Source organism: Strigops habroptila (genome assembly GCF_004027225.2).
Source record: "Strigops habroptila isolate Jane chromosome 13 unlocalized genomic scaffold, bStrHab1.2.pri S16, whole genome shotgun sequence".
Taxonomy (NCBI): Eukaryota; Metazoa; Chordata; class Aves; order Psittaciformes; family Psittacidae; genus Strigops; species Strigops habroptila.
The window spans coordinates 7,878,988-7,901,334 of NW_022651054.1; the positions used below are offsets into that span (position 1 = coordinate 7,878,988).

General features: G+C 53.9%; 5 protein-coding genes across 6 annotated transcripts in view; 3 read left to right on the forward strand and 2 right to left on the reverse strand.

The window, feature by feature from the left end:
* Positions 1–536: 536 nt before the first annotated feature.
* MRM3 (mitochondrial rRNA methyltransferase 3) lies at positions 537–2,682 on the reverse strand. Of its 2 annotated transcripts, none has more exons than XM_030472398.1 (4): positions 2,394–2,682; positions 1,931–2,175; positions 1,356–1,523; positions 537–1,158 (listed from the first exon to the last, which is right to left on the reverse strand). In XM_030472398.1, the coding sequence occupies exons 1-4, from the start codon at positions 2,672–2,674 to the stop codon at positions 629–631; spliced, it is 1,224 nt and encodes a 407-aa protein (XP_030328258.1). In that variant the 5' UTR covers positions 2,675–2,682; the 3' UTR covers positions 537–628. The 2 variants fall into 2 exon arrangements, with proteins under 2 accessions (XP_030328258.1, XP_030328259.1); XM_030472399.1 differs by having other exon boundaries at positions 2,430–2,448.
* GLOD4 (glyoxalase domain containing 4) lies at positions 2,448–8,545 on the forward strand. Its single transcript, XM_030472400.1, has 9 exons — positions 2,448–2,815; positions 3,121–3,170; positions 3,973–4,093; positions 4,912–5,056; positions 5,257–5,393; positions 6,105–6,191; positions 6,418–6,531; positions 6,619–6,705; positions 7,222–8,545. Exons 1-9 carry the CDS (start codon positions 2,726–2,728, stop codon positions 7,285–7,287), a joined length of 897 nt encoding a protein of 298 aa, XP_030328260.1. The 5' UTR covers positions 2,448–2,725; the 3' UTR covers positions 7,288–8,545.
* Positions 8,546–8,640: 95 nt separating this feature from the next.
* Positions 8,641–12,080, forward strand: GEMIN4 (gem nuclear organelle associated protein 4). Its single transcript, XM_030472736.1, has 2 exons — positions 8,641–8,674; positions 8,789–12,080. Exons 1-2 carry the CDS (start codon positions 8,665–8,667, stop codon positions 11,989–11,991), a joined length of 3,213 nt encoding a protein of 1,070 aa, XP_030328596.1. The 5' UTR covers positions 8,641–8,664; the 3' UTR covers positions 11,992–12,080.
* Positions 12,081–12,486: 406 nt separating this feature from the next.
* Positions 12,487–18,374, reverse strand: TLCD3A (TLC domain containing 3A). The gene is made up of 5 exons (XM_030472737.1): positions 18,093–18,374; positions 17,510–17,593; positions 15,253–15,466; positions 14,969–15,064; positions 12,487–14,485 (listed from the first exon to the last, which is right to left on the reverse strand). Exons 1-5 carry the CDS (start codon positions 18,212–18,214, stop codon positions 14,216–14,218), a joined length of 786 nt encoding a protein of 261 aa, XP_030328597.1. The 5' UTR covers positions 18,215–18,374; the 3' UTR covers positions 12,487–14,215.
* Positions 18,375–18,460: 86 nt separating this feature from the next.
* VPS53 (VPS53 subunit of GARP complex) overlaps positions 18,461–22,347 on the forward strand; it is a 67,588-nt gene continuing 63,701 nt past the window's right edge. The window contains 2 exon segments of the mRNA XM_030472326.2: positions 18,461–18,585; positions 21,318–21,398. Coding sequence (XP_030328186.1) covers positions 18,472–18,585; positions 21,318–21,398 — 195 coding nt within the window. The 5' untranslated portion in view covers positions 18,461–18,471.

The window sequence follows — 22,347 nt, forward strand, 5'->3', positions numbered from 1 at the left end:
AGCCACAGCAGCAGTGCCTGCAGCTCCTTCTCCACCTTTCCCCTCCTTCATTCCTAATTCATCCGTGCTGAAGCCCAGCTCCCAGAGCTCAGACACCCCACCCTGCAGCCAGCCTGGTGTGCAGCAGGCACCCTTGGCAGGACTGGTGTGCTGCTCTCATCGCTTATTAGAACTCAGGGTTTGGGTAAGCACAGCCAGGAGCCATTCAGGTGGCTGCTATTTGGCCTTTCTGACCCCAAAACCACCAGCCAGGCCACACAGCACAGGAAGGACACGGGCTGTCAGCAGCAGCCTCACCGGTCCAGCACAAATGCCACTGCAGCAGCTGCGCCCTGACCCCGCAGGGAGGGACCTGAGGCCTCCCGAGATCTGCTTGATGGGAGAAGTCGGGAGCCGGCTGCGGCAAGCCAAGGGCTCCCGCCGGCCTTTCCTTTCTCACTAGCATCCCCGTGCGGCCGCAGCGCCTGCAGGCTTGCCCGGTAGTCTGACACTCAGCCAGGCGCAGCTCCAACGCTGCCAGAGCTGTTCAACACTCGTTTACTGAAAAACAAACAGCCCGAGCTGCTCCTTTATTAACTCTACAGCGCGCCAAAGGGAAGAGAAGCTTCATCAGCACCCAAACCTCAGTTCAGCCCACTACAGGGAACTTCTGCCTTTCATCTTCCTGCTTGTGCCTCTGCAGCAGCTGTCTCTTCCCCTCAAACAGCACAATGGCAGCAGCGATAGCAGAGTTCAAGCTGTCCACGCCTGGCACCACAGGAATGACCAGTCTCTTCCCACCCGTGCTGGCTGCGAGGTGAAGCGCGTCGGGACTCAGACCGTGGGTCTCTCCGCCGATCACCACTGCCACCGGAGTCTGTGTCCAGCTCTCATAGTAATACTGTGCAGGCAGCTCTGGGATGCAGACACCTGCTTCTCCCTCTTCATCCTCATGCTCAGGAGCAGCTCTGGGTTTGGATTCCACAGGAGCCTTTGGGCTGTCAGCAGAGCCAGACCCATCAGCTCCTCTCGGGTCTTTGTTGTCAGCCACACAAACCTGGACACCAGCAGGAAGGCTGCTGGGAACAGATTCCCAGTCCAGGTTGGCGATGATGGGCAGTCGGAAGTGAGCCCCCATGCCTGCCCGGAGCACCTTTGGCTCCCAGGGATCCACACAGCCTGAGATGGAAGCAGGGAAAATGGTGACAGTGAATCCCACAAAGATCGGATTCAGCTTCCCACAGCAAATCCCGTCTGTGCCAGGCACTGCTTACAAACTCTTGGGAACAATATCTTCAAGCATCTCTCATTCTCTGCCTTATGCCTAAAATTACTCAAACTGCACTTTTTTCCCCCCCCCAGGGAAAGGCTCTTACCTTTGGTGAGCAGCACTTTCTCACAGCCTGCTCCTGCTGCAGATCTCAGAATAGTCCCCAGGTTTCCTGGATCTCGGATATTGTCGCAGATGAGGAGCAGTGGCAAGGAGCTGGTCAGCTGAGGAGCAGGATAGGACATCTTGGCATGGTCAGGCTTGGAGAAGATCCCTGAGGAGACAAAGTGCTGACAGGCTTCTGACTAACACACCCCAAGGAGAGGGCTGTCTCTGGTTTAGTTGCCCCAAATCCCACTAAGGATGTGCTGGAGGAAGCATGAGGAAAAGCATCGCTTAAAAGAAGTTTGGGAGGTTTGACACTTTGGAAGAAGAACTATTTCCCAGCAGAGCTGAAGCAACATGCGGTTAAAATGAGTGGTAACACCTTCAGTGCGCTCCAGGAGCCACTTTCACAGTTACCAAAGCAGGGCTAATAAAAGAGAATTCTCTCAAATCATATCCCTCTGGACAGACTGTCAGAATGTTCAGGGGAAGTTCAGGGAGGGGAAGGGAGAGCCATTATCCACTTAAATAAGTTTCCCTTTGAGCAGTGCTGTGACCATTTCCAAAGCAACTTACCTATAAGCCCCTGAGGAGTTATGAGGTCTGACCAGCTCTTAATGTCTTCAAATTTCACCTTAACTAAGCTGGCTTGCTTCAGCTTGGCCTCGGGCAGCTCCTTCAGGTGCCCGATGGTGCTGAAGAAGAAGGTCTGCGGCACAGCTCCCGCTTCCAGGGCATCCTTGATCAGCCTGTGACCCTCCAGCAGAACCTTCCCGTGGTGATCCCGAAACTTCTTCGACTTGGCGAGAGTCACCACTTTTCTGTGGGGAAGATAATCAGAGAAAAGCGCTGTTGACGCTCTGGAGAGCTTTGTCCCGAAGCCCCCGCGGACCGGCTGTACCAGCACCGCGGCAGCAGCCTCTGCCTAGAACCCCCGGGCGCTGGATTCCGCCTCACGCTGCAGACGCGACACCGGCAGCTCAGGGCCGGCTCCACAGCCCCGAGCCCGCCCCGCCGGTGCCCGCGGGCCACGCCTCACCCCAGCCTCCTGTCACCGGGCGCCGCCTTCTCGTACCACAGCCCCGGCCCGGCCGAGCTCCGCTCCACCGCTGGCGGCGGCGGGGGGGGCTTCTTGGGGCTCGGCTGCTTCTCCTGCTTCTCTCCCGCCGCGCCCCGCTCCTTCCGCGGCGGCAGCACCCGCACGGGGCTCCTCCGCAGCGCCCGCACCCCGCGCCGCGCCGCCGCAGCCGCCTCCCGGGGCCCGCCGGGCCTCAGCAGCGACCGGCACAGCCCCGGCGCCAGCCTGCCCAGCGCAGCCATCTTGCGCCGTCAGCGCTGCGCGACGGGCGCCCGCGGAGTGACGCCGCCGCCATGGGGTGCCGACGGGCGCTGCACTTCGTCTTCAAAGTGGGCGATCGCCCCCGGACCGCGCGGTTCTACCGCGACCTGCTGGGCATGAGCGTGAGCGCGGGGACCTGGGGATGGGTCGGTCGGTGTCACCCACCGCAGCGGCCCTGGAGGGAGGGGGCATCGGGGGGATGTCGGTGTCACCCACGGGAGCCGCCCCGGGCCATGAGGGGTGGGCGGAAGGTTGGGCGGGTCGCACCCGCTCAGCCCCGAGAGTGCGGCCCCCCCGGCTCCTTCGGCCCTCGCCCTCTGTGCTCCGGGGCTGCCAGCGCGGCCCGGTGATAACCGTGAAGTGAAACGGGGAGGGAGGGAAGCGACGTGCCGCAACTGAGCGTCTGTCTCCTCGCCTAATCCGGCAGGTGCTGAGGCATGAGGAGTTCGAGGAGGGCTGCAAAGCCAGCTGCAACGGGTGAGTGCCCGCAGCCCCTCTCCAGCCCGTTACTTCCCGTAAAAGACCTGCTGTGTATCGTTGTTTCATCTGTAAAACAGGGGTTTGGTTGGGTTGTGTTGGGGGTTTTAAGTATAAGGATGCTGGAGAAGGACTCTTCATCATGGGCTGTGGTAATAGGACAAGGGGTAACGGGTTCAAACTTAAAAGAGGGAAGTTCGGGTTAGATGTAAGGCAGAAGTTCTTCCCTGTGAGGGTGCTGAGGTGCTGGCACAGGGTGCCCAGAGAAGCTGTGGCTGCCCCATCCCTGGCAGTGTTCAAGGCCAGGTTGGACACAGGGGCTTGGAGCAACCTGCTCTAGCGGAAGGTGTCCCTGCCTGTGGCAGGGGGTTGGAACTGAATGAACTTTAAGCTCCCTTCAACCCAAACCAGTCTGGGATTCTACGATTTTACTCCCTGTAGGATCATAGAAAGATGAAAGAAATCTTACAGCCTAACCGTTTACTTTTCTTAATGAGAAAGTGCTCATATAATTCCAGTTAATGAGCAGCTTGTGCTCTTAAAATGTGAGCAGTTTGAAAGGAGGTGGCATTGCTTTTGTTGTATGGCCATGAACTACAGACAAAGGTCAGAAGTATTGACTGGGCGGTGCCTGTGGGCTGAGCTGGGAGGAGAACAGGTATCAGCTCCTACACGTGGGAGGTTACTGGGTTGCCTGTACCATTTGTTTACTCTAGAAATGCAATTTTTCCTTGAAACACAAGTACTTCAGTTCTTGAGGTTTATGTCCAATGCTCATGACAATTAAATATGGATGTTCCAGCCCTTATGATGGAAAATGGAGCAAAACGATGGTGGGCTACGGGCCAGAAGACAACCACTTTGTTGCAGAGTTGACTTACAATTATGGAATTGGAGAATATCGCCTAGGCAACGACTTTCTGGTAAGTGCCACACTTAGCAGCAAGACCTTTCTTCTTACAAGCATTTTACTTTTACAGTTAGGAGTCTGTTTGACATATAAGTTATACCAGTTGCTTTTTTATGCTGTTTGGTTCCTTAAATACTTTTTATTCTTGCTTTTGTAGTTGTCTCGAGGTTGGAAGAGCAGAAACTAGAGCAGCTTTGTGCTCACTTAGGATCCAGGAAATGCTTCCTTAAGCTTCCTCTCTTAGCTGCTGTGTGTGTAGGACAACTGGTATTTGCTGCCAGGTCCAATATGGAATGGTTAGCTAAGAAAGATCTTGCTGTAGGAAAACACTCTTTTATTTGTTATTATTTATTTCTGTACTATTTGCTTGCTGACAGCCAACGAAGATCTTGTCTTTCATACACGAAAACATGTAATGTGTTTGCTCATCATTTCCCCTGAGCTGATTAATATTCTTCCTCCAGCCTGTGGGGTGCCAAGGAATGGCCACTTGGAGCCATGGATGTCTACCTAACCTGGCAGAACAGTTAGGATCTTGATTTTCTGCTTCTGTACAATGTGTTGAGTCAGAGTTTTAAATTCCTTTTGCTTTTCATTTCCCTTTTATATGAAAGAAAGGCAAATGGATGCATTCCAAATATAATGGGATGTAGAATAAGGTTAAGTTTATTTTGTAGGAGCAAGATGCCCTGCTCTCAGGAGATCATATGGTCCATCTGTTATAAAAAGTGTATTTTCCAGTTTGTTTCCGGTTGTTTGTAGAGGCTGATTGTTAAAAGACAGGATTTGGTCAGCATCCTCCCCATGAATTTTGTGTTCTGTTCTCACCAGGGCATAACACTTGTGTCCAGCCAGGCTGTGAGCAATGCTAAGAAGATGGGGTGGCCCATCAGAGAAGTCACCACTGGTGTTTTTGAAACTGAAGCCCCAGGGGGATACAAGTTCTACCTGGAAGACAAGGAACAGCTCAAGCAAGGTGAAACATAGACACTTGCTCTTACTTTGTTCGAGAGATTTACGAGTGGGCTATTAAATCAGGCTGTGCATTTGTGTTGATAGTGTTTTAGGAAGCAGATATGCTTTTATTCTCTCTACATTACTTGTGAAGAATGTAAAACTGTGCTTTTAAAACTACAATATATTTGTAACTAATTTCAAATGATTGCATTCTTCAAGATCCTGTGCAGAAGGTGACCTTGGGTGTCTCCAATCTCCAGAAGTCTGTAAATTACTGGTCTAATTTGCTCGAGATGAAAATCTACGAGAAGGATGAGGAAAAGCAAAGGGCTTTGCTGGGCTATGCAGATAACCAGGTTAGTCTTTGGAAAACTTTCCACTTCTGATCTTTAAGAGTTACATCTCATCATAGAAAACCTCTCATTTCTTGAGAACAAAATCTTAAAGGAGAAAAAAGGTTTCAATTATAGCAACTGTGCACTTAATTCTGTGCGTTTTAATTAAAGCTTGTGTACACTCGGCTGCATTTTTTAAATAAAAAAAGCTGTGGTTTGCTCTGGTAGTTCTGGCTTGTTGGGAAATATGTCTATGGGTGATTTTGAAATCATCCACATGACTGAAAAGCTGGAGCGAATGTAGTGTGGAGAGCAGTGCCCTTGCAGGTCAGGCTTGCTAACAAAGTTGCGGCTGTTCAGCCTGGAGAAGAGAAGCTGTGTGGAGACCTCAGAGCAGCTTGCAGTGTCTGAAGGGGGCTACAAGGATGCTGGAGAGGGACTCTTCATCAGGGACTGGAGCGACAGGACAAGGGGTGATGGGTTCAAACTGAAACAGGGGAAGTTCAGGTTAGATGTAAGGAAGAAGTTCTTTACTGTGAGGGTGGTGAGGTGCTGGAACAGGTTGCCCAGAGAGGTGGAAATGCTCTATCCCTGGCAGTGTTCAAGGCCAGGTTGGACAGAGCCTTGGGCAACATGGTCTAGTATGAGGTGTCCCTGCCCAGGGCAGGGGGGTTGGAACTAGATCATCTTAAGGTCCTTTTCAACCTAAACCATTCTATGATTCTCTGTCAGTGTAAGCTGGAGCTGAAGGCTGTTGGAGGAGCAGTGGATCACGGGACAGCGTTTGGCCGAATCGCCTTCTCCTGTGCAAAGGAAGAGGTAACAGCCATGTTTCCCTCCCCACCTTACATTGCCCAGTGCTGGCTAGTGGGAAGTTAATTCCTAGTATTGGCAAATATCTCAGTTAATACTGGGCAGATATTTATGTTCCTCACAGTGGGAATGCAGCGGAGCTGTGTGTAATGGGGAACTGTAAACAGGAACAGTCTGAATACATCTGATCTTCACCTGACTATGGCTGATTTTTGTTTGTTTTCTGTTCTAGTTGCCAAAGATTGAAGCGCTGATGAAAAAAGAGAATCAGAAAATTCTAACACCTCTGGTCAGCTTGGACACACCTGGCAAAGCCACAGTGCAAGTGGTTATTTTGGCAGATCCTGTGAGTAATATTGGAAATGGCAATTAAATTAGATTTAAATTTCTTCATGTCATTTATCTAGCTTATCTGCTCTTACATTTGGTTTAGGATGGCCATGAGATCTGCTTTGTGGGAGATGAAGCATTTAGAGATCTGTCCAAGGTGGACCCTAATGGTGCCAAACTGTTGGATGATGTAAGTAACGCTGTCTGCACATCCGTTTTCCTCCTGATTATCAATACCTGTAGAATGTGATTTTCATTCCATGTGGAGTTTTTCTGAGAAGCAAATCATACAGTCTTGCTAAGGAAAACAAATCGGTTTTGAAACTTCACTTTCAAAACTCCTGGATAGAGTTTTCCAGCCTTGCTCTTGGGGCAGCTGGATGGTGTTGTGTCGCCAACACTGGTGTAAGGTACTACAGGGAATGATGAGCTGCCGTAACGTCAGTGCAGCTGTATGTCCCCCCGTGGCAGAGGGGCTCTGGTACAGAGCGTGAGCTCTGCAAGAAGGCTGTGAGGCTGTGTTTAAACTGTCCTGGCTTGCTCTTACCAGCTCATTTGATTGATTTTCAGTGTCTTTTCCTTACTAGTAGCTTTCCTCCTGATTAGAAAGTGTCCTTGTAGTCAGTCTGGGGTGTGGGATGGGTTGGTGAGTGTGAGCAGCAGCTCAGCTCCTGTTCTGAACATGTAAACACTTTCCTCCACACAGGCCATGGCGTCAGACAACAGTGACAAATGGTTTGCTGCGCAGAATATGAAGAAGGCTGCTGCTTAGCTGGAGGAGAGACTGGGCTGCTCCTTCTTGCTATGGTTTTCATCCAGGAAAAATGCCAATCCCATGTACCGTGTTGCGTTACCCCTTCCAGTAAGAGGGTGCTATTGTGTCCTGCATTGTTTATTTGATTTAAGCTTTTGTCTCTTCCTGCTGCTTACTCCTTTCAAGCATGTTCTCCTTCAAAAAAAGTCAGGCTGCACAGCAGGGAGCAGGTTGAGCCCGTGGCTTCCAAAACAGGTCCTCCATTAAGAGGAAGACCTCACACTTTTGTGGTGGTATACTTGGAAAAGAGGTTGCTTGACTAATTACAGTACCAAGTTCTCTAACTAATTGGCTTTAGCTGTCTTGGGTTTGCTGCTTAGAGAATGGATTTTCAGGAGGCTGTGAGTATTGCAGCTACCCTGCTTCAGTGGTGGAGTGTGGGTCTGAAGGGAAGGGCTGGGTATGGGGAGCTGGAGCAGTTCAGCTGTCACAGCCTGGGCCTGTTCGCTGCAAACAGCAGAATCACTCACTAAACCACATGAACATTACAGTCTGGAGCAAACTCTCTTTTCATTCCAAGATATTTCCCCAGCTTTCAAGGTGAAATCTTCACTTGAGAAGCACAGGGTGTGTTTCTCACTGGGGTCACATTATTGATGTGGTGTTTTCCACCCCTTACCCAGGAGCCTTCTACATTCCGGGCAGGAGCTGGGGCCGTGCTCCGGGGTGTGAGGCAGCGCTGTGCTGTCTGCAGAGGCGCCAGGAGGTGACTTGAATTAAGCACATTGTGGGTTTGCAATTAGCTTTTGATGAAATTGCCTTTGGAAGTAACAGTTTGGAGTTTATTCCGTTGGAATGAAGTCACTCTGCTTTTGCTAGTGGAATAAGGGCTGGGAATGGAGGGAGTAATTACAGCACTGTCCGCATCAGGCACGCTGCGGTTTGTCATCTTCATGAAAACCTTAAATGTTTCACAGAGAAAAAGCAGGAAAATCAGCAGTGCTGGAAGCCACCGAGGCGTGTCAGTGCTTGTAGTGAGTATTCTGAGTTTAAGCAGGAAAAATCACTGTGATTTATGTCATTTGAGCTTTTTGGTTTGGGTTCAATGATGATTTTTGAATCACGTAGCAATCGAGTCAATGCCATGTGTAGCCGCACCCTGAAACCGGCGCTGCTTGCCGGTGTCACCGTTAAACCAATAAAAGCGGTCCGGGAGGCCGGTTTGTGCTCCTGCTTCAGTGCACCGGCCCTTCCTCTCCCTTTTTAGTTGAGCTCCTCATTTTCGTCCACGCAAATTAATCATGGGAAGGGTGGGGCGGTGCCACCGCCGGGCCGCCAGGGGGCGCTGTGGGCAGCGCGGGACTGCCCCCGCTGACGCCGGAGCGCGCCGCCGCCATGGAGGCAGGTGGGTGCGGGAGCGGAGGGAGCGGGGCCGGGGCGGGACGCGGCGCGGAGCGGTCGGGGCTGGGGTCGGAGCCGGAGCTGGGGCCGGTCCGAGGTAACGGTGTGTCCCGCGCAGGGCCGTGGGGCGTGTGCGAGGAGACGGCCATCCTGCACGGCGGGTTCCTGCTGGCCGCACGGCTCATCCAGCCGCGGCCGCTGCGGGAGCTGCGCAAAGCCGACTGGCCACGCGTGGGACCCCCCATCACCGACGCCCTCGGGGAGATCGGGGCCCGCTGCCCCTCACCGCTGCAGCACAGCCGCTGGAAGGAGGAGGCTGTGGCCATCGTCTGGGCTAAAGTCCTGCTGCCGGCTCCCCCGGCTGCTTCGCTGGACCACGGCTGGAAGGAGGATGGCTTCTTCTCCATGGGCAGGATGATCCCCGACGTTAACCATACCGTCCTCTTCGAGCTGGTCAAAGCCCTTAGCGAGCCCCGGCTCTTCGTGCGCCTGCTGCTGGCGCTGCCCCAGGATGTGTGCCAGAGCCAGCTGGAGCACTTGGTGGAGTACATCGCCAGTGAGACGTCCCCATCAGACATCAGGTTCTTCTTGGACGTGTGGTGGGAGGTGATGAAGCACAAGGAGGGAGAGGAAGATGCAACAGTCTCTGCGTTCAGCGCTCTCATATGTCAGCATGAGTGTGAGTCCTCCCTGGATGATGGCCTCCAGCCCCCAAAGCGGTTCAAGGGTGACCCTGGTCCTCTGAGCGACCCCCCTGCTGCTACCAGCCTGCTCGTGGTCCTGATAGAGGGGTTAAAGCGAATCTACGGGAGCATCGCCCTGCCCCGCATGAAGTGCTATGCTCTGGCCAACCTGGCAGAGCTGCTGTCCGTGTTCACTGAGCTGGAGCCAGAGAGCAGCCCCCTCCCTGTGGCAGAGTACCTGGAGAAGATCAGCGCTGTGGTCAGCCTCTGGTCTGGGGACACTGAAAGCATGTACCACCACAGGGGGCTGGATGAGAAGGTGAGGGAAGCAGAGAGAAGCATGAGCCTCTTGTCCATGGACAAGCTGTCCCGTGAAGAGCTCTTTGTTGGCTTGGACTTTCTCTCTAGCATGTTGCATGCCTGGGGGGAGGAGCTGCAGGGCACCCTGAACAGCTCTGAGGAGAAGCTCTGCTATGAGAGTTACCGGCTCCTGGATACGCTTACCACCCTTGGGAGGAACCTGGCTTGCTTCTCAGAAGCTAAAGACGTGAGTGAGGATGAGACACGTGTAGTGTTAGAGCTGACACAGATTTCTAAGGACTTTCTCAAGGAGATTAGTGCCAGCCTGAAGAGCAAGGATTTGGACACCAGCCTTGTGTCTTCAGTTGCTATGACAATCATTGAGCAAAAGCTGGACCGATATGTGGAGATGTGCTCCGTTTTTGCATCTGAGAAGACCTGGGCCTTTTCAAGGGACTGGCTTGACTGCCTTGTGAAAAACAAAGCTCTCTTCCAGAAACCAGAGCTAGTTTTGAAATTGCTGGAGACGCTGGTGAGCTTTGCCATGCTCCACCAAGACAAGGAGGCCCGAGAGCTGCAGAGGCAAGTGACCAAAGCCATTGTGGAGTGTTACACTGAGCTTTCATTAACTGACAAAAACCAAGTGATCTCAGGCATCCTGGTGTCCTGGGGTGGACGGGGTCTGTCCCTGAACTTGCAGGTTGTCATGGAGGGGTTCCAGGAGGATCTGAATGTGACTTTCAACCAGATCACGAAGAGCGTGTCTGATGAAGGCCTGACCAGGGCTGTGGCTTCTGTGGCCAGGCTCACGCTGCTGTACCCTGAAGCCACAGTGAAGCAGGTTTGTAACCTTGCTGTAGTCAATCTGGGAGCACACCACTTCCTCGCACAAATCCTCTGCTCCTTCCCAGCACTGAGCTTCCTGGAGACCCGTGATGATCCCAGCAGGCCACGCAGCCTGGTGGTGAGGTGTCTGGAGGAGGCAGTATGGGGGAGGCTTTCCACTGCGAGGGAAGAGGAGCAGTTCCTTGAGTTCCTGGCCTTTCTCATGCAGCCAAACTCAGCCACCCCACTGGTGTCACCTGCAGAGGTGACCAAAACCTTTGTCCTTCCCTATTTGAAGTCAGACTGTGTTCACATTGAGCTGAGCCTGCAGATTCTCAGTAAAGTTTTGGGGATACAGTCCTGTTCAGAAGAGCACTGGATCAAGTCCTGTCACCCGTTCCCACTTCTCCTCAGCCTCTGCAAGCTTCTAGATGGTTACACAAAGTACTGGCATCAGCCTAGAGACCAGTTCTTCCCTTCACTGGAGACCAAAGACCTGATTCTGAACATCCTCTGCCAGCTCTGTGAGGTGGTAAGACCAGAAACTGCCCCTTCCCCTGAGCTGTGGGTCCAGTCGCTCGCTTGGCTTCACAGGAAGGTGGTGTCGCTGGACTGGACCATTGGTCTGCGGCTGAAGAAGCTTTATGGAGACCACTTCAAGAACGAGGTCCCGGCCACACTGTTTGAGATCTGCACACTTCCTGAGGATGAGTGGACATCCCAGCCTTTGGCAGCCTATGGACCAGGCAGCGGGCTCCTGGCATGGATGGAATGCTGCTGCGTGTCCACAGCACTCAGGGAGACGATGCTGACGCTCCTCAGAGTCAACGTGGACAACCCCGAAGAAGTGAATCTCTTCAGCAAAGGATTCCTGGTGGCCCTCATACAGGTCCTCCCTTGGTGCAGCCACAGTGAATGGAAAAGGCTCACACACGTGGTCAAAAACCTGCTGGAGAGGCAAATCCTGCACGTGCCGTACACGCTGGAGTACGTGCAGTACATACCCTTGCTGAACCTCCGGCCGTTTGCCTGCTATCTCCAGTTCTCCGTGCTCTTCCTGCGGGGCTTCCAGCTCCTCTGCAGCTCCAGCTGCTCCACCTGGCTGCAGGCAGAGGCTTGGTTCCATGTGGTCCAGCTCTACTGCAGCAGCCTTACAGACCTGCTGGGATCTGTCAAGAGCATCGCAGGGTCCCCCTCACACCCTGAGGACAGGACCTCCACGCAGGAGGTGTCCTTCATCTGCATCCAGATGTTCTGCCACCTGCTGCATGTTGCTGCCATGCTGCCAGAGCAGGGGTGCAGCGAGCCGCTGGTGGTGGTGGCACTGGAGATCCTCTCACAGTATGAGGTGTTCAGCAGCGCCGATACGTCCCCTGGCAACACACTGCAGAGAGCCAACGAGAGGCACTTCCTGGAGTCCATCACGGACAATGTCAGTGACAAGGAGCTGCGCAGCACCCTGCTGCAGAAACTCAGCAAGCTGGGAGCACACTCAGCTGGGGAGCTGGCTTGAGGAGCTGGAGGGAGCGACAGAGGGGACCTCTTTCATGGGAAGCTGTAAGATCTGTAATAAACCTTTTCTGTTTTTCTCCTTTGAGCTTATTTCCCCCTCCTGTGTATTCTTCCAACCCATCTAAGTGAAGGGGCTGCGTAAAGATAGATCAGAACAACCACTCCCTAATTTTCCAGTGGGAATAGCTGTGGACAGAGCTGTTCCTGAGCCAAGCTGCTGGTCCCATGGCTCCAGCTTTGCCTGCTGGCAGCCTGGATTTATAGAGAGCCTGGCATCCTCCAGCATCAGGGAGATCATTTCCCTTGGGCTTCCCTGCCGCTAGCCCTCCCTTGTCCTGCGTGGGTTGCTGCTGCTGGAGCCTGGGAAGCGAGTCAGGTAAGCTCAGGACAGGCAGGAACCTTTGGAAATACATGTGCTGAGGTGGGGGTGCAGCAGTAACCTTGTATGTTAACACCCCCCACCCAGAAATGAACAGCACATGGAAGAGACATCCAGTGGTGTGACTCAGAAAGGAAATTTTTATTGGTCTCCTGACAGTGAATGGGGCAGTGTTAGTGCAAACAGAGGTGCCTCATTGGCTTTTTATTTCTGTCCTTACATAAGGCACATTATTTGCAGTGAAAACAGTGAGATAAAAACATCGGTAAGAGCTTGCAAGCGGTTTATAACATCAGCTGGTCTTGGTCGTTAATGTAACCGTAGTGTTTGTGCAATAACCGACCGCGTGTTGGAAGAGGCTCTTTATTTTACTCTTTCCAGAATACAGCCATGGCCAGGACAGGATCAGACCCAAGAGAACCAGATTTCCCAGAGCTCCGCTGTTGTTTTTAGGCAGAATGAAAGGCACAGAGTGGTTACAGGTCTCTGGGCATGGGGGACTGCCAGGGCCATGCTGGCGCAGTACCTGCCCTGGAGCAGGGGACCCCCAGGCAAGCTCAGAGGGCTGCAGGAAGGAGGTGACTGCCCTGGCTTGTGCTGGCTGCAGGGAGGGAACTGAGCTGTTGCTGTCTGACTCACACACCCGCAAGGCTTGTGAACCCCGTGGTGCAGGGTGAGCTGGGAAGCCCGTACCCATTTTGCTGAGAGTGAAGGTGGAAATGGGCTAGACCACTGAAGGATGTAGCTCAGCGCCCCGCTCTGGAGGTGCTGGTTCCTCCTGCACCAAGAATGGAATGTGGCTGGAGGGATGAATATGAGGTGCTGGTGGGAGAGCAGGGCAGAGGATTTAAAATACCCACCAGGGGGGACGTGGGACAGAAAAACAACTGCAGTTGGGGAAGAGGTTGAAAGTTGCATCCCCTGCTGATTAAGGGCTCTGCACAGTGGCCCGTTTGTTGGTGAGACAAGGACGTAGCAGTTGCTTGTCCCCATCCTGCTCTTCAGCCATGGGTGCTCTGCTCTGCCCTGCCAGCATTGTGCAACTGTGTGCTCTGCTGTGCCCTCCAGCATTGCTGGAGACAGCGTAACCATTCCTCTGTCCTGGCACAAGCTTCTCTCTCCTCCAGCCCTGCTGGGGACACCGGAACATCCAACTCTGGGACCATCAGCCACGGACATCAGTTGTAGTGAAAAGCACCTTTAGGTTAAGTGGAGTTTGAGTCCAGCAGCAGGAGGAGGCGCATGTGGGAGGTAAGAGGCTGAACACGAAGTTGGTGAAGGTCAGGAACAGGCTCTGCAGAACCACTGGAGCCCCCGGCCTGGCTCTGCTCTCAGCTGGAGGCTGATCCAGAGATGGAGCAGCGAGCTGGGGCTGTGGCAGGTCCAGCACACGGCTCCTGTGTCCCCAGTGCTGCTGCGTGGGGCTGGGCACGCTCCAGCATCACCTCCACTGCTGCTTCCAGCACTGCAGGCTCCTTCACACCGCACTGCACTGGTGTCTGGTGTCAGCCCTGAAAGACACGGCGGGGGGGTTGTAACAAACCCCTCTCGTGTAACCATTCAGAGCCACAGCATTGAATCCCAGAAGGAATGTCGTGCTTACAGGCTGGCTCCTACCCCAGCTCCCACGGGTGGGAGGACACAGGGCACTGGAGCAGTGTGGGAGTAAAGCCTTCCTAGCCCAGGCTGGTGCTGCCTGGCACAGCAGTGGGGATGGTGTGAGGCTGCTCCAGCTAACACAGCCCAGTGTTATTGCTGCTCCCGCTGCTCTGCTCCCACGCTGGTCCCCGCAGTGAAGGTGGAAGATCCGGGGGGAGCCGACCCTTTTCCAGCCCCGTGCTGGCCGTTATCTGCTCTTGTCGGCAGGTGAGCTGCCGTAGAGGCGGGCAGCTTTGCGGCAGATGAGCCTGAACCAGTAGAGCTGGGGGGCGATGAGGGAGGCGTTGGCGATGTTGCAGTGCAGGGGGATGCGGAAAGGCACCATGTAAACAGGGATTCCCACCTGCCGGGCGTAAGCCACGTACATGAAGGGGAAGAGGAGAATACGGCAGAGGAAGAAGGTCACCAGGATGAGGATCCCGTTCACCTTGTGCAGGAGCGTGTCCTGCATTTTGAGCTGGGGAAGGAAGAAGGTGAATGTGGGGTGAGTGTTGGGCAGGCAGCACCCCATTGCTCCTTGGGTACCGGCTGTGCTGGGAGCATGGAGACAAGCACCCAGGAGGTAATGGGTGAGGGCAAGTGTTTTGGAGGGAGCAGGGAAGTGGGGTGGGAAGGGATGGAGGAGGGTAGGAGGGAGCAGGGTGCACGGGGAGTTACAGGGTACAGACAGGAGGGGGCAGCACCAGGACACGGCACAGCCCCAGTTCGAGGATGCTACTGGGCATGCTGCTTACTGGGAGAAAGGGACATAGGACGGGAATCTGATGGAAGGCAGCACTGGGCGGGAGCGTGGGGTTACAGCTGTGGGGCTGCCCCCTCCGAGACCCCCAGCTCAGCTGCTGCATGAACAGGGACTGATGGAGAAGGACAGCCTGGGGCAGGGAAAGGGTATGAACTGTTGTGCGGTTCCCAGACGCAAGCCCAGTCCCTCCTCACCTACCTGCATGAGGATTTTGCCCAGCGATACAAAAGGTGTGCTCAGCTCTGCTATGAAGATGCAGCCCACGAAGAAGTCCCCCAGCTCTCCCCTGAAGTGCTGCAAATAAAGCCAGCAGTGAGCATGAGGCCCTCCTGGCTGGGAGCTAACGCTGACTATCTCCAGGGGGTCATGGGCTTCTGACCATCACAAAGTTTTCACAGTCACAGCCTCCATCAGAAGCCCTTGCAGCCACATGGGGCTCCCATCACAAGCTGGGTTTCACTGCAGCCATGCCCAGCCCTTACCTGGGTGATGGGGGTGAGCACGATGAGGATGAAGAGGTGGTGGGTCACCATCAGCCGCTCCTGCAGGAGGAAGCTCCACACGCTGGCCAGTGAGTGCTTCTTCTCTGCAACTCCCCTGTCCAGGCTCTTGTGCCAGTGGCAGAGGTACATGACATAAATGTCGTAAGTCATGTAGGGAACGAGGACCCAGATGTACTCCACAGCCAGCCAGTGCCTAGAGGAGGAGCAGCACACACAGAGGCATCACAACGGCTCTGAGCACCTCATGATGCTCTAGAAGGTGGAAGGGAGTCTTTAGGTTTGAAATGGAAGCAGTGGATTTTAAAGCTGACGGCAAGCTGAAAGGTGGTGAATTTCAACTGGATTTGGCTCAGCAGGTGCAGACTGTCTCAGAGAAAAGGTACCTGGTACAAATGGAGGACGCCTCCCTGTGCCAGGCACCAAGCTCAGCCCAGCCCAGCACAAACACAGCGCTAACGGGAGGATGTTGATTAGCCCTACAGTGAGTGTTTGCTGTGCAGGGTCACAGCTCAGGATCCAGCACTAATCCGACACCTTGCAGCAGGTAATCTTCTCCCCTCACACCCAGAGCTGATGTTTGGCAGGGGGAAAAACTCCAAGCTTGGGTCTCTCCTGCCTGCCACACTCCTTTGACTGGCTGCCTAACCCAGGGAGCACTCGGAAAGCACCCAGAGACCTCAGAGTTAATTAGAGATGCCCGGCCTGGTCTTTGGAGAGTGAGCTGCAAAATATCCAATATAGGCAATAAGCCCCTACGAGGCGTTTTGTCTGTTGGGAAATAATTGCAGGCAGCTGCCTGTTCCCAATGCATGTTGGAATCCCGGTTGCACAATCCAGGCAGCAGCAAGCCCTGCTCTGCAGGACACCAGGCTCCTTAAAACGTCCTTGTGTGAAATCACACTGATAAACCAATACAAAACCAAACCATCCTACGCTGCTGCTTGAAGAAATGTAGCTCGGGGCTCAAACAAATCTGCTTCTGCTCGCCTGGCATCTCCAGAGAAAAACTGGCACATGCGTTCCTGTTCCAGATAGAAAGATGTAAGTGATGTAAAGCAGGGAGGGGAAGTGACTAGCTATTGTGTTTGCAAAACTTGCCCAGGGCTTTGGAGGGCAATTATGGTGCCAGCATTATGATGATTGCCTGCCTGTGTAAATAAATTGGCAAATTTTACTGCAACCTTTATGATGCTTCCCGGCTCTCTGTCTTGCTGTCATTCTCCAAGGCCTTCCCTGCTGAGCACTGAGCTGTATTTCCTTATGATTCAAAGAAAATCTAGGTCTCTGACCACAAAGTGGTTGCATGGAGCTGCTGGCCTTGAGAACACTGGGTTCTGGGAGGAGGAGGGCTGCTGGCAGCGCCTGTGACTGTGTGCGTCTGGGATTCATCATCTGCCTTATCTGTACAGCAGAGATTTTATTTGAGAGTAAAATGGTAACTCATTAGACTGCCCTGGGTTAACAGGACTGAACAATTGGGATAGATCTCGATCTCCAGAGCAAGGGAGGACATTTCACATCTGTGTATTAAGGGCAAGTCTGCAATGACCAAGAGGGCAGCCCTCCCTGAAAATCATCCTAAAATCCAGGGTGTGATGGTCAAATGCCAGCTTAGCGTAATTACATTCTTCCCTCCTACAATTTTCTCTGCTATTCTGATAATAGCTCTGTTTTTAAGTCTTCTGACCCAGATTGCACTATCGCTGCTAGTGAGAGTCACTTCTGGGGCAGATTATCTTGGGGCACTGAGGACAAGGCACTGTGCTTTTCCTTCAGAGCGAACTCCATACTGATTTTCTCATTTCTGGACTCCTTCAGAATCCATCTGGCGCGGAGAAGGCGATGCACCTCTAAAATCAGTTCTCACTAGGTCTGCTTCACTCGTTAGCCATTTCACCTTCCAGCAAGGAGAATCCCTACCCCTTTAGAAGTGATGATGTCTTTATTTTTGGCTCATATATGAGCCTATGTTACAGCCCATCCTCAGAAGCAGAACCTCCATGCTGGCACAGCAGCCCCAGGGCTGAGCTCAGGAAACAAGCCAGTGCCTTTTGGGAGATGTATGGCCAACGCATTACCCAACCCTTCACCCGCAGCAGAGGAAATAGGAACATGAAACTGGTTTCCCTCTCCCCTTTGTACATGCAAGCCCTTGGCACAAAACTCCAGCTGCAAGCTGGCTGGGCACAGCCTCTGCATGCTCCTCATGGGGTAGCAAGGCTCCCCGGGTGGTTACCTGTCATACACCACATCCTTGCAGTTACGGACAACTGTGATCCCCGACACTGTGGCCATCGTGGCTTGGACCGTCGACACCAACCTAAAACCCAGAGAGCAGGAACGGGTCACCCCAAATGTCTCCCGGCAGGGCCGAGGTGGCCCCGGTTGCACCGGGTTTGCTGCTGGCACTCGACGCCTACTCGGTGCACGCCCGAACGCCTTGTCACGACTCTGCCCCGCGCCCAGCGGCGTGGGACGCGGCTGTGCCAGGCCCCGACACCGGGACACGGCGCGGGGGGATCCGGGGCTCGTCCCTCCCACCCCCGAGCCTCAGCGGGTGCAGAGCAGGAGCTGCACCGGAGCATCCCCGCACCGCCAACGGGAGCCCGCGGGGCGCCGCTTCCTGCTCCCCTCGCGGGGTCCGGGCTCGGGGCTGCCGGGGGTCGGGACACCCCCGGGGGGCAGCTCCCAGCGCCGGGGCTCGGTGCTCTTGGCCCGCCCGGATCGCTCCGGTCCCGGTCCCGGTCCCTGTCCGCCGCGATGTGTAACGGTGGCAGCCCTCCGCGATCCGCGTCTCCTCCCGCCGATCCCGCCCGTACCTGCCGCTGAGGAGGATGCGGTCCTTGAGGCTCCATCCCGGGGCGGCCCAGCGCAGCAACCGGATGCAGAGGACGAAGAGCCCCGGGAAGAAGGCGGAGGCGAGGGCCAGTGTCCGCCACATGAGGATGACCACAGCCGCCGCGCTGCCGCTTGTCAACAGCGGGACGGGAGGCGGGAGGGTCCCCCTCGGCTCCGTTCGGCTCCACTCGGCACGGACCGGCCCCGCCGCTCCCGCCGTCGCCGGGACGCGCCCCGCACCGCCGGGCGGCAGGCCCCGCCCCCGCCCCGGGAAACCACGCCCCCAACGGGACCCCGCCCAATCGCAGGCCACGCCCCCGAGAGCCTGTGGTGGAGGGGGCGTGTCCTTCGGCTCCCGCCATGCCGCGCGGCCCGGAAGCAGCGGCCGCCATGGAGGAGGACGAGCCGGAGCTGGCGGCCGGGCTGGAGGCGGCGCTGGAGCTGGCCCCCGCCGTGCAGGCCGCCATCGAGCAGGTGCGCCGGGACGGACGGGCAGGGCTGGGCTGGGCTCGGCTCGGCTCCTCCGGTGAGGCGCCGGCTGTGGGCGCGGCCCGGTGCCCGCCCTTGTGAGGGCCCCGGCGGGCTCTGCCGGTGTCCGGGGCCCACGGTAGCGCTGAGGGGTTGTCAGCGGCTTCCGCAGCGGCCTGCGGCTGCCCTCAGCGCGGCGCATCTCATCTATTCGCTTCCCCATCGGGGTAGTGACCGCTCCGGGCCGGCCGTGCCGGTTCTGTCTGCTGAGCATTGGGTGTGTAAAGTGTCTTAATGGAGCTCAGTGTTCCGGGACTCGGCTGTGAGGGTGCTGAGGCGCTGGCACAGGGTGCCCAGAGAAACTGTGGCTGCCCCATCCCTGGCAGTGTTCAAGGCCAGGTTGGACACGGGGGCTTGGAGCAACCTGCTCTAGTGGAAGGTGTCCCTGCCCGTCCCAGGGGGTTGGAACTAGGTGATCTTAGGGTCCTTTTTATCCCAAACCATCCTATGGGTCTATAAAGTCAGGATGATCTAAATGGCTTGGCGTGACTTTTGTGATTGGTATGTTCCAGCCCAAGCCCTCCAGTGTTCCTTGAAACCCTTTGTGGTGCTTGGACCCCAGCAAAAGTCCAAGAGAACCCAGGGTAAAACCATGTGTCCGTTGGAATCTGTGACAGCTTGAATTCAGCCAACCCTTCCATCTGAAGAGCTCCTCCATGTAGTAGAAGCCTGTGGGCGGCAATAGCTGTCTCTCAAAGCATCATTTGAGTTTTCATAGTTTCTTTGGTGTTGAGGCTGGTGGATCACCTTTGGTGGCTCTCCTCAAAGAACTGGGGCAGATCATGGCATCTGGAGTGAGCCCAGCACCAGAAGGTGAGAAGGGCAGCACAGATCCTCTGTGGATGCTGTGCCAGCTTTGGAATATTGTTTCTCCAAAGAAAGAGACACCCCACATACTCTTATCTTTGCATGGGGTTGGCAAACCTGGCAGTAAATCATTGAGTAATTTTTGCTGAAACTTTGCGAATTGCTGAATTAAATGCCAGCTTCTAAAGCAAACCTGGAACTTGTCCAGAAGAACCCTCTGCACTTGATAGAACCCATGTGTTTGAAAGCATGCTGTGATTCCTCACGTTAGACAACCAAGGAAAGTTACCTAATGACATTTTAATCAAGCACAAAATGTTGCTTCACCGTAAACCGTGTCTTTTAGAGACAGTCTTGACTTGAGTTTTCAAGCAGCGGAGAATCCACCACATCCCTGGCTGAATTATTTTAACAGGCAGTAGGGCCATTGGCAAACACATCCTGAGTGAGGGGAGATGTCGATGCTGCTGCCTCCTGCCTTCCATCACTTCCTCACTGCACTTCCCAACCCAATAATCCTGTTGTTCCTTTGTGTGTTCCTTAATCAGCTTTGGGCAGAACCTGCCAGGCTCTGGTTAAATGAGCAGAACTGGCTCAGCTGACTCCTGCCTGAAGCAGGGCAGGGAGCACACGTGGTGCTCCACCGAATGTGGGATGGTCATTTCTGGTTAATGGGCTGTGGCAAAAGCAGAGGAGTAGCAACCTCTACAGCTGGTGCAGCTGCCAGCAGCATTGATCTGTATCTGCAGTTGGAGTGAAGCTCCTGACCAGCCTTTATCTTCCATCCCAACCCTTGCTTCAGCTGTTTATGGAGATTTGGGATTAATTGAATCTGCAGGAGCTGTGAGCTCAGAGCAGGGCAGGCTGGTTGTGATGCTGCAACTGTCCTGTGAGGTTGGGCTAATGTCAGAGCATGTTCGTCACTCAGGAACCACTTCATGCATATTTAATTGCTGCCTGCTTCTCCTTGGCCACAGGAGTAGCTTTGGGAAAGCTGCTGAAGAGGTCTGATTCATGGAAATGGTCTCAAAAAACCACTGCTTTTAAGCTGAAAAATGTGTAAACCAGCATAAATGCTGTGTATGCTCAGGTCATGCAGGTTTCTGTGGAGGCTTTTGGTGACCAGGGTGATGTGTAGGGGTGAGCTGTGCATTTGCTAGGCAGGGTTTTGACCACGGAGTGCAGAGCTGATGGCTGTGTGAATATGGAATGAATATGTTAGCAGAGAAATGAAAGCACCATTTTTTAGTCAGTGGGGACAAAAAGCAAAGCTTGACAGCTGCCTTTGTATCGTTTGAGCTACTTCTGAGGAGAGACGAGATCTGTTGTACTGCAGCTGCTCTTTCCCGTGGGTAGGAATAATCATTCAGCAGATTCTGTTTCTCTCCCTCTTTGTCATGTGGAAGTGGCAAACCCAAGTCTCCAGAGAACTTGTACAACCATTTCTCAATTCATCATGTTCCCTGTTACGTGGCTGTGAACAGCAAACCCTCTCACCACAGGGCCTTGCAAAGAGCAGGACAATGCCTCAGGACAGGGGTTAATTTCCAGACACATCAGAATGGTTTGGGATGGATAATTAATGGTTTGTCTATGTCAGGAATTCCTTGGGTATGATTGATTGTGTTGGGCCTGTATGCAGAAGCATGCATGTACATTATTGGTGTTTACCTAGGCTGATATCCACAGCCATGTAGCTGCTTTACTCCTGTGCAGAGGCCTGACTACTCTCTGTGCATACTTGTTAGAACAATGCAGTGAAACACAATCAGAAGTGGGTGCTGAAGTAACTAAAAGTAGTAGATACTATGTAAAGTTACAGAAATTAACAGTGATGTATTGATTGTATTCGTTTTCTTCCCTCTCTTCAGGTATTTCCCAGCCAAGATCCACTGGACAGAGCAGATTTCAATGCTGTGGAGTATATTAACACTCTCTTTCCCACTGAGCAAGTAAGTAGTGCTCACAGCACAGCCTTCTCTGTGAGGGGTAACTTGATAGTAAATGACTGAAGGCATGTTGAAACCTGTACCCAAGCCTTTTACTTTAAACAGTAGCACAGGTAGTACGACTATAACAATAATCACTTCTTAAATTCACATCTTATGATGTTCACTGTCATTATGTAGTCTCTTTCCACCCAAAGTGCTTGCTGCATTAAAACTCCTGATCTGTAGAAATAGTTTTCTATATAGAGGTTTCTCTTGCAGTAAATGTCGTGACTTGCTGTGTATTAATCAGTGGTGAATCCTCAGTGGTTTCAGCCAAATCAGGCAGGTGTTGCCTTGAAGTGTCACTGGAGAGTTGCTCATGTTTGAAAGCTATTGTTTCTTTCGAGATTTAAGGAATGAGATTGCCATGGGCTCATAACTGTACTTTGTCTTACCCAGATCAGCCTCAGGAGCAGTTTTGGACTAATCTATTGCAAAAGGAAGTGATTCTGCAGCTCATGATTGGGTTGTGAGGCAGCCCCAATTTACCAATTTAAACATTTACCATGTTTAAGATCCTCTGCAGCACCAGCTGTTTTGGCTCTCTGCTGTTTCTAGTTAGTTTGCTGGTGCTGCTGGCTTGGCTTTTTCCTTTTGCTAGTAGTGAAGAGCTGTTTTCCCTGCAATACCCCCACTACAGCTCCAGCAGCAGCCAGGCCTCCTCCAGCCCATGTGCTGGGCTCTGCAGGAGGGTCTCTGCCCAGGGAAGGTGCAGGCTCTGTCCCCGTTGCCCACTGGAGGTCACTGTCACCACAGCGTTTCGGGAGCAGTTGCTGACAAGGCAGGGCTCGGGGCACCCTGCTTGCTCAGGGCTGGGTGGGAAGCAGGGAGGAGCCTTTGGGACCTGGAGGGCTGCATCCTGGCCTGCCCTGGCTTTTGCTGCATGATGTGGCCTGAGGGTTGCAGCTAA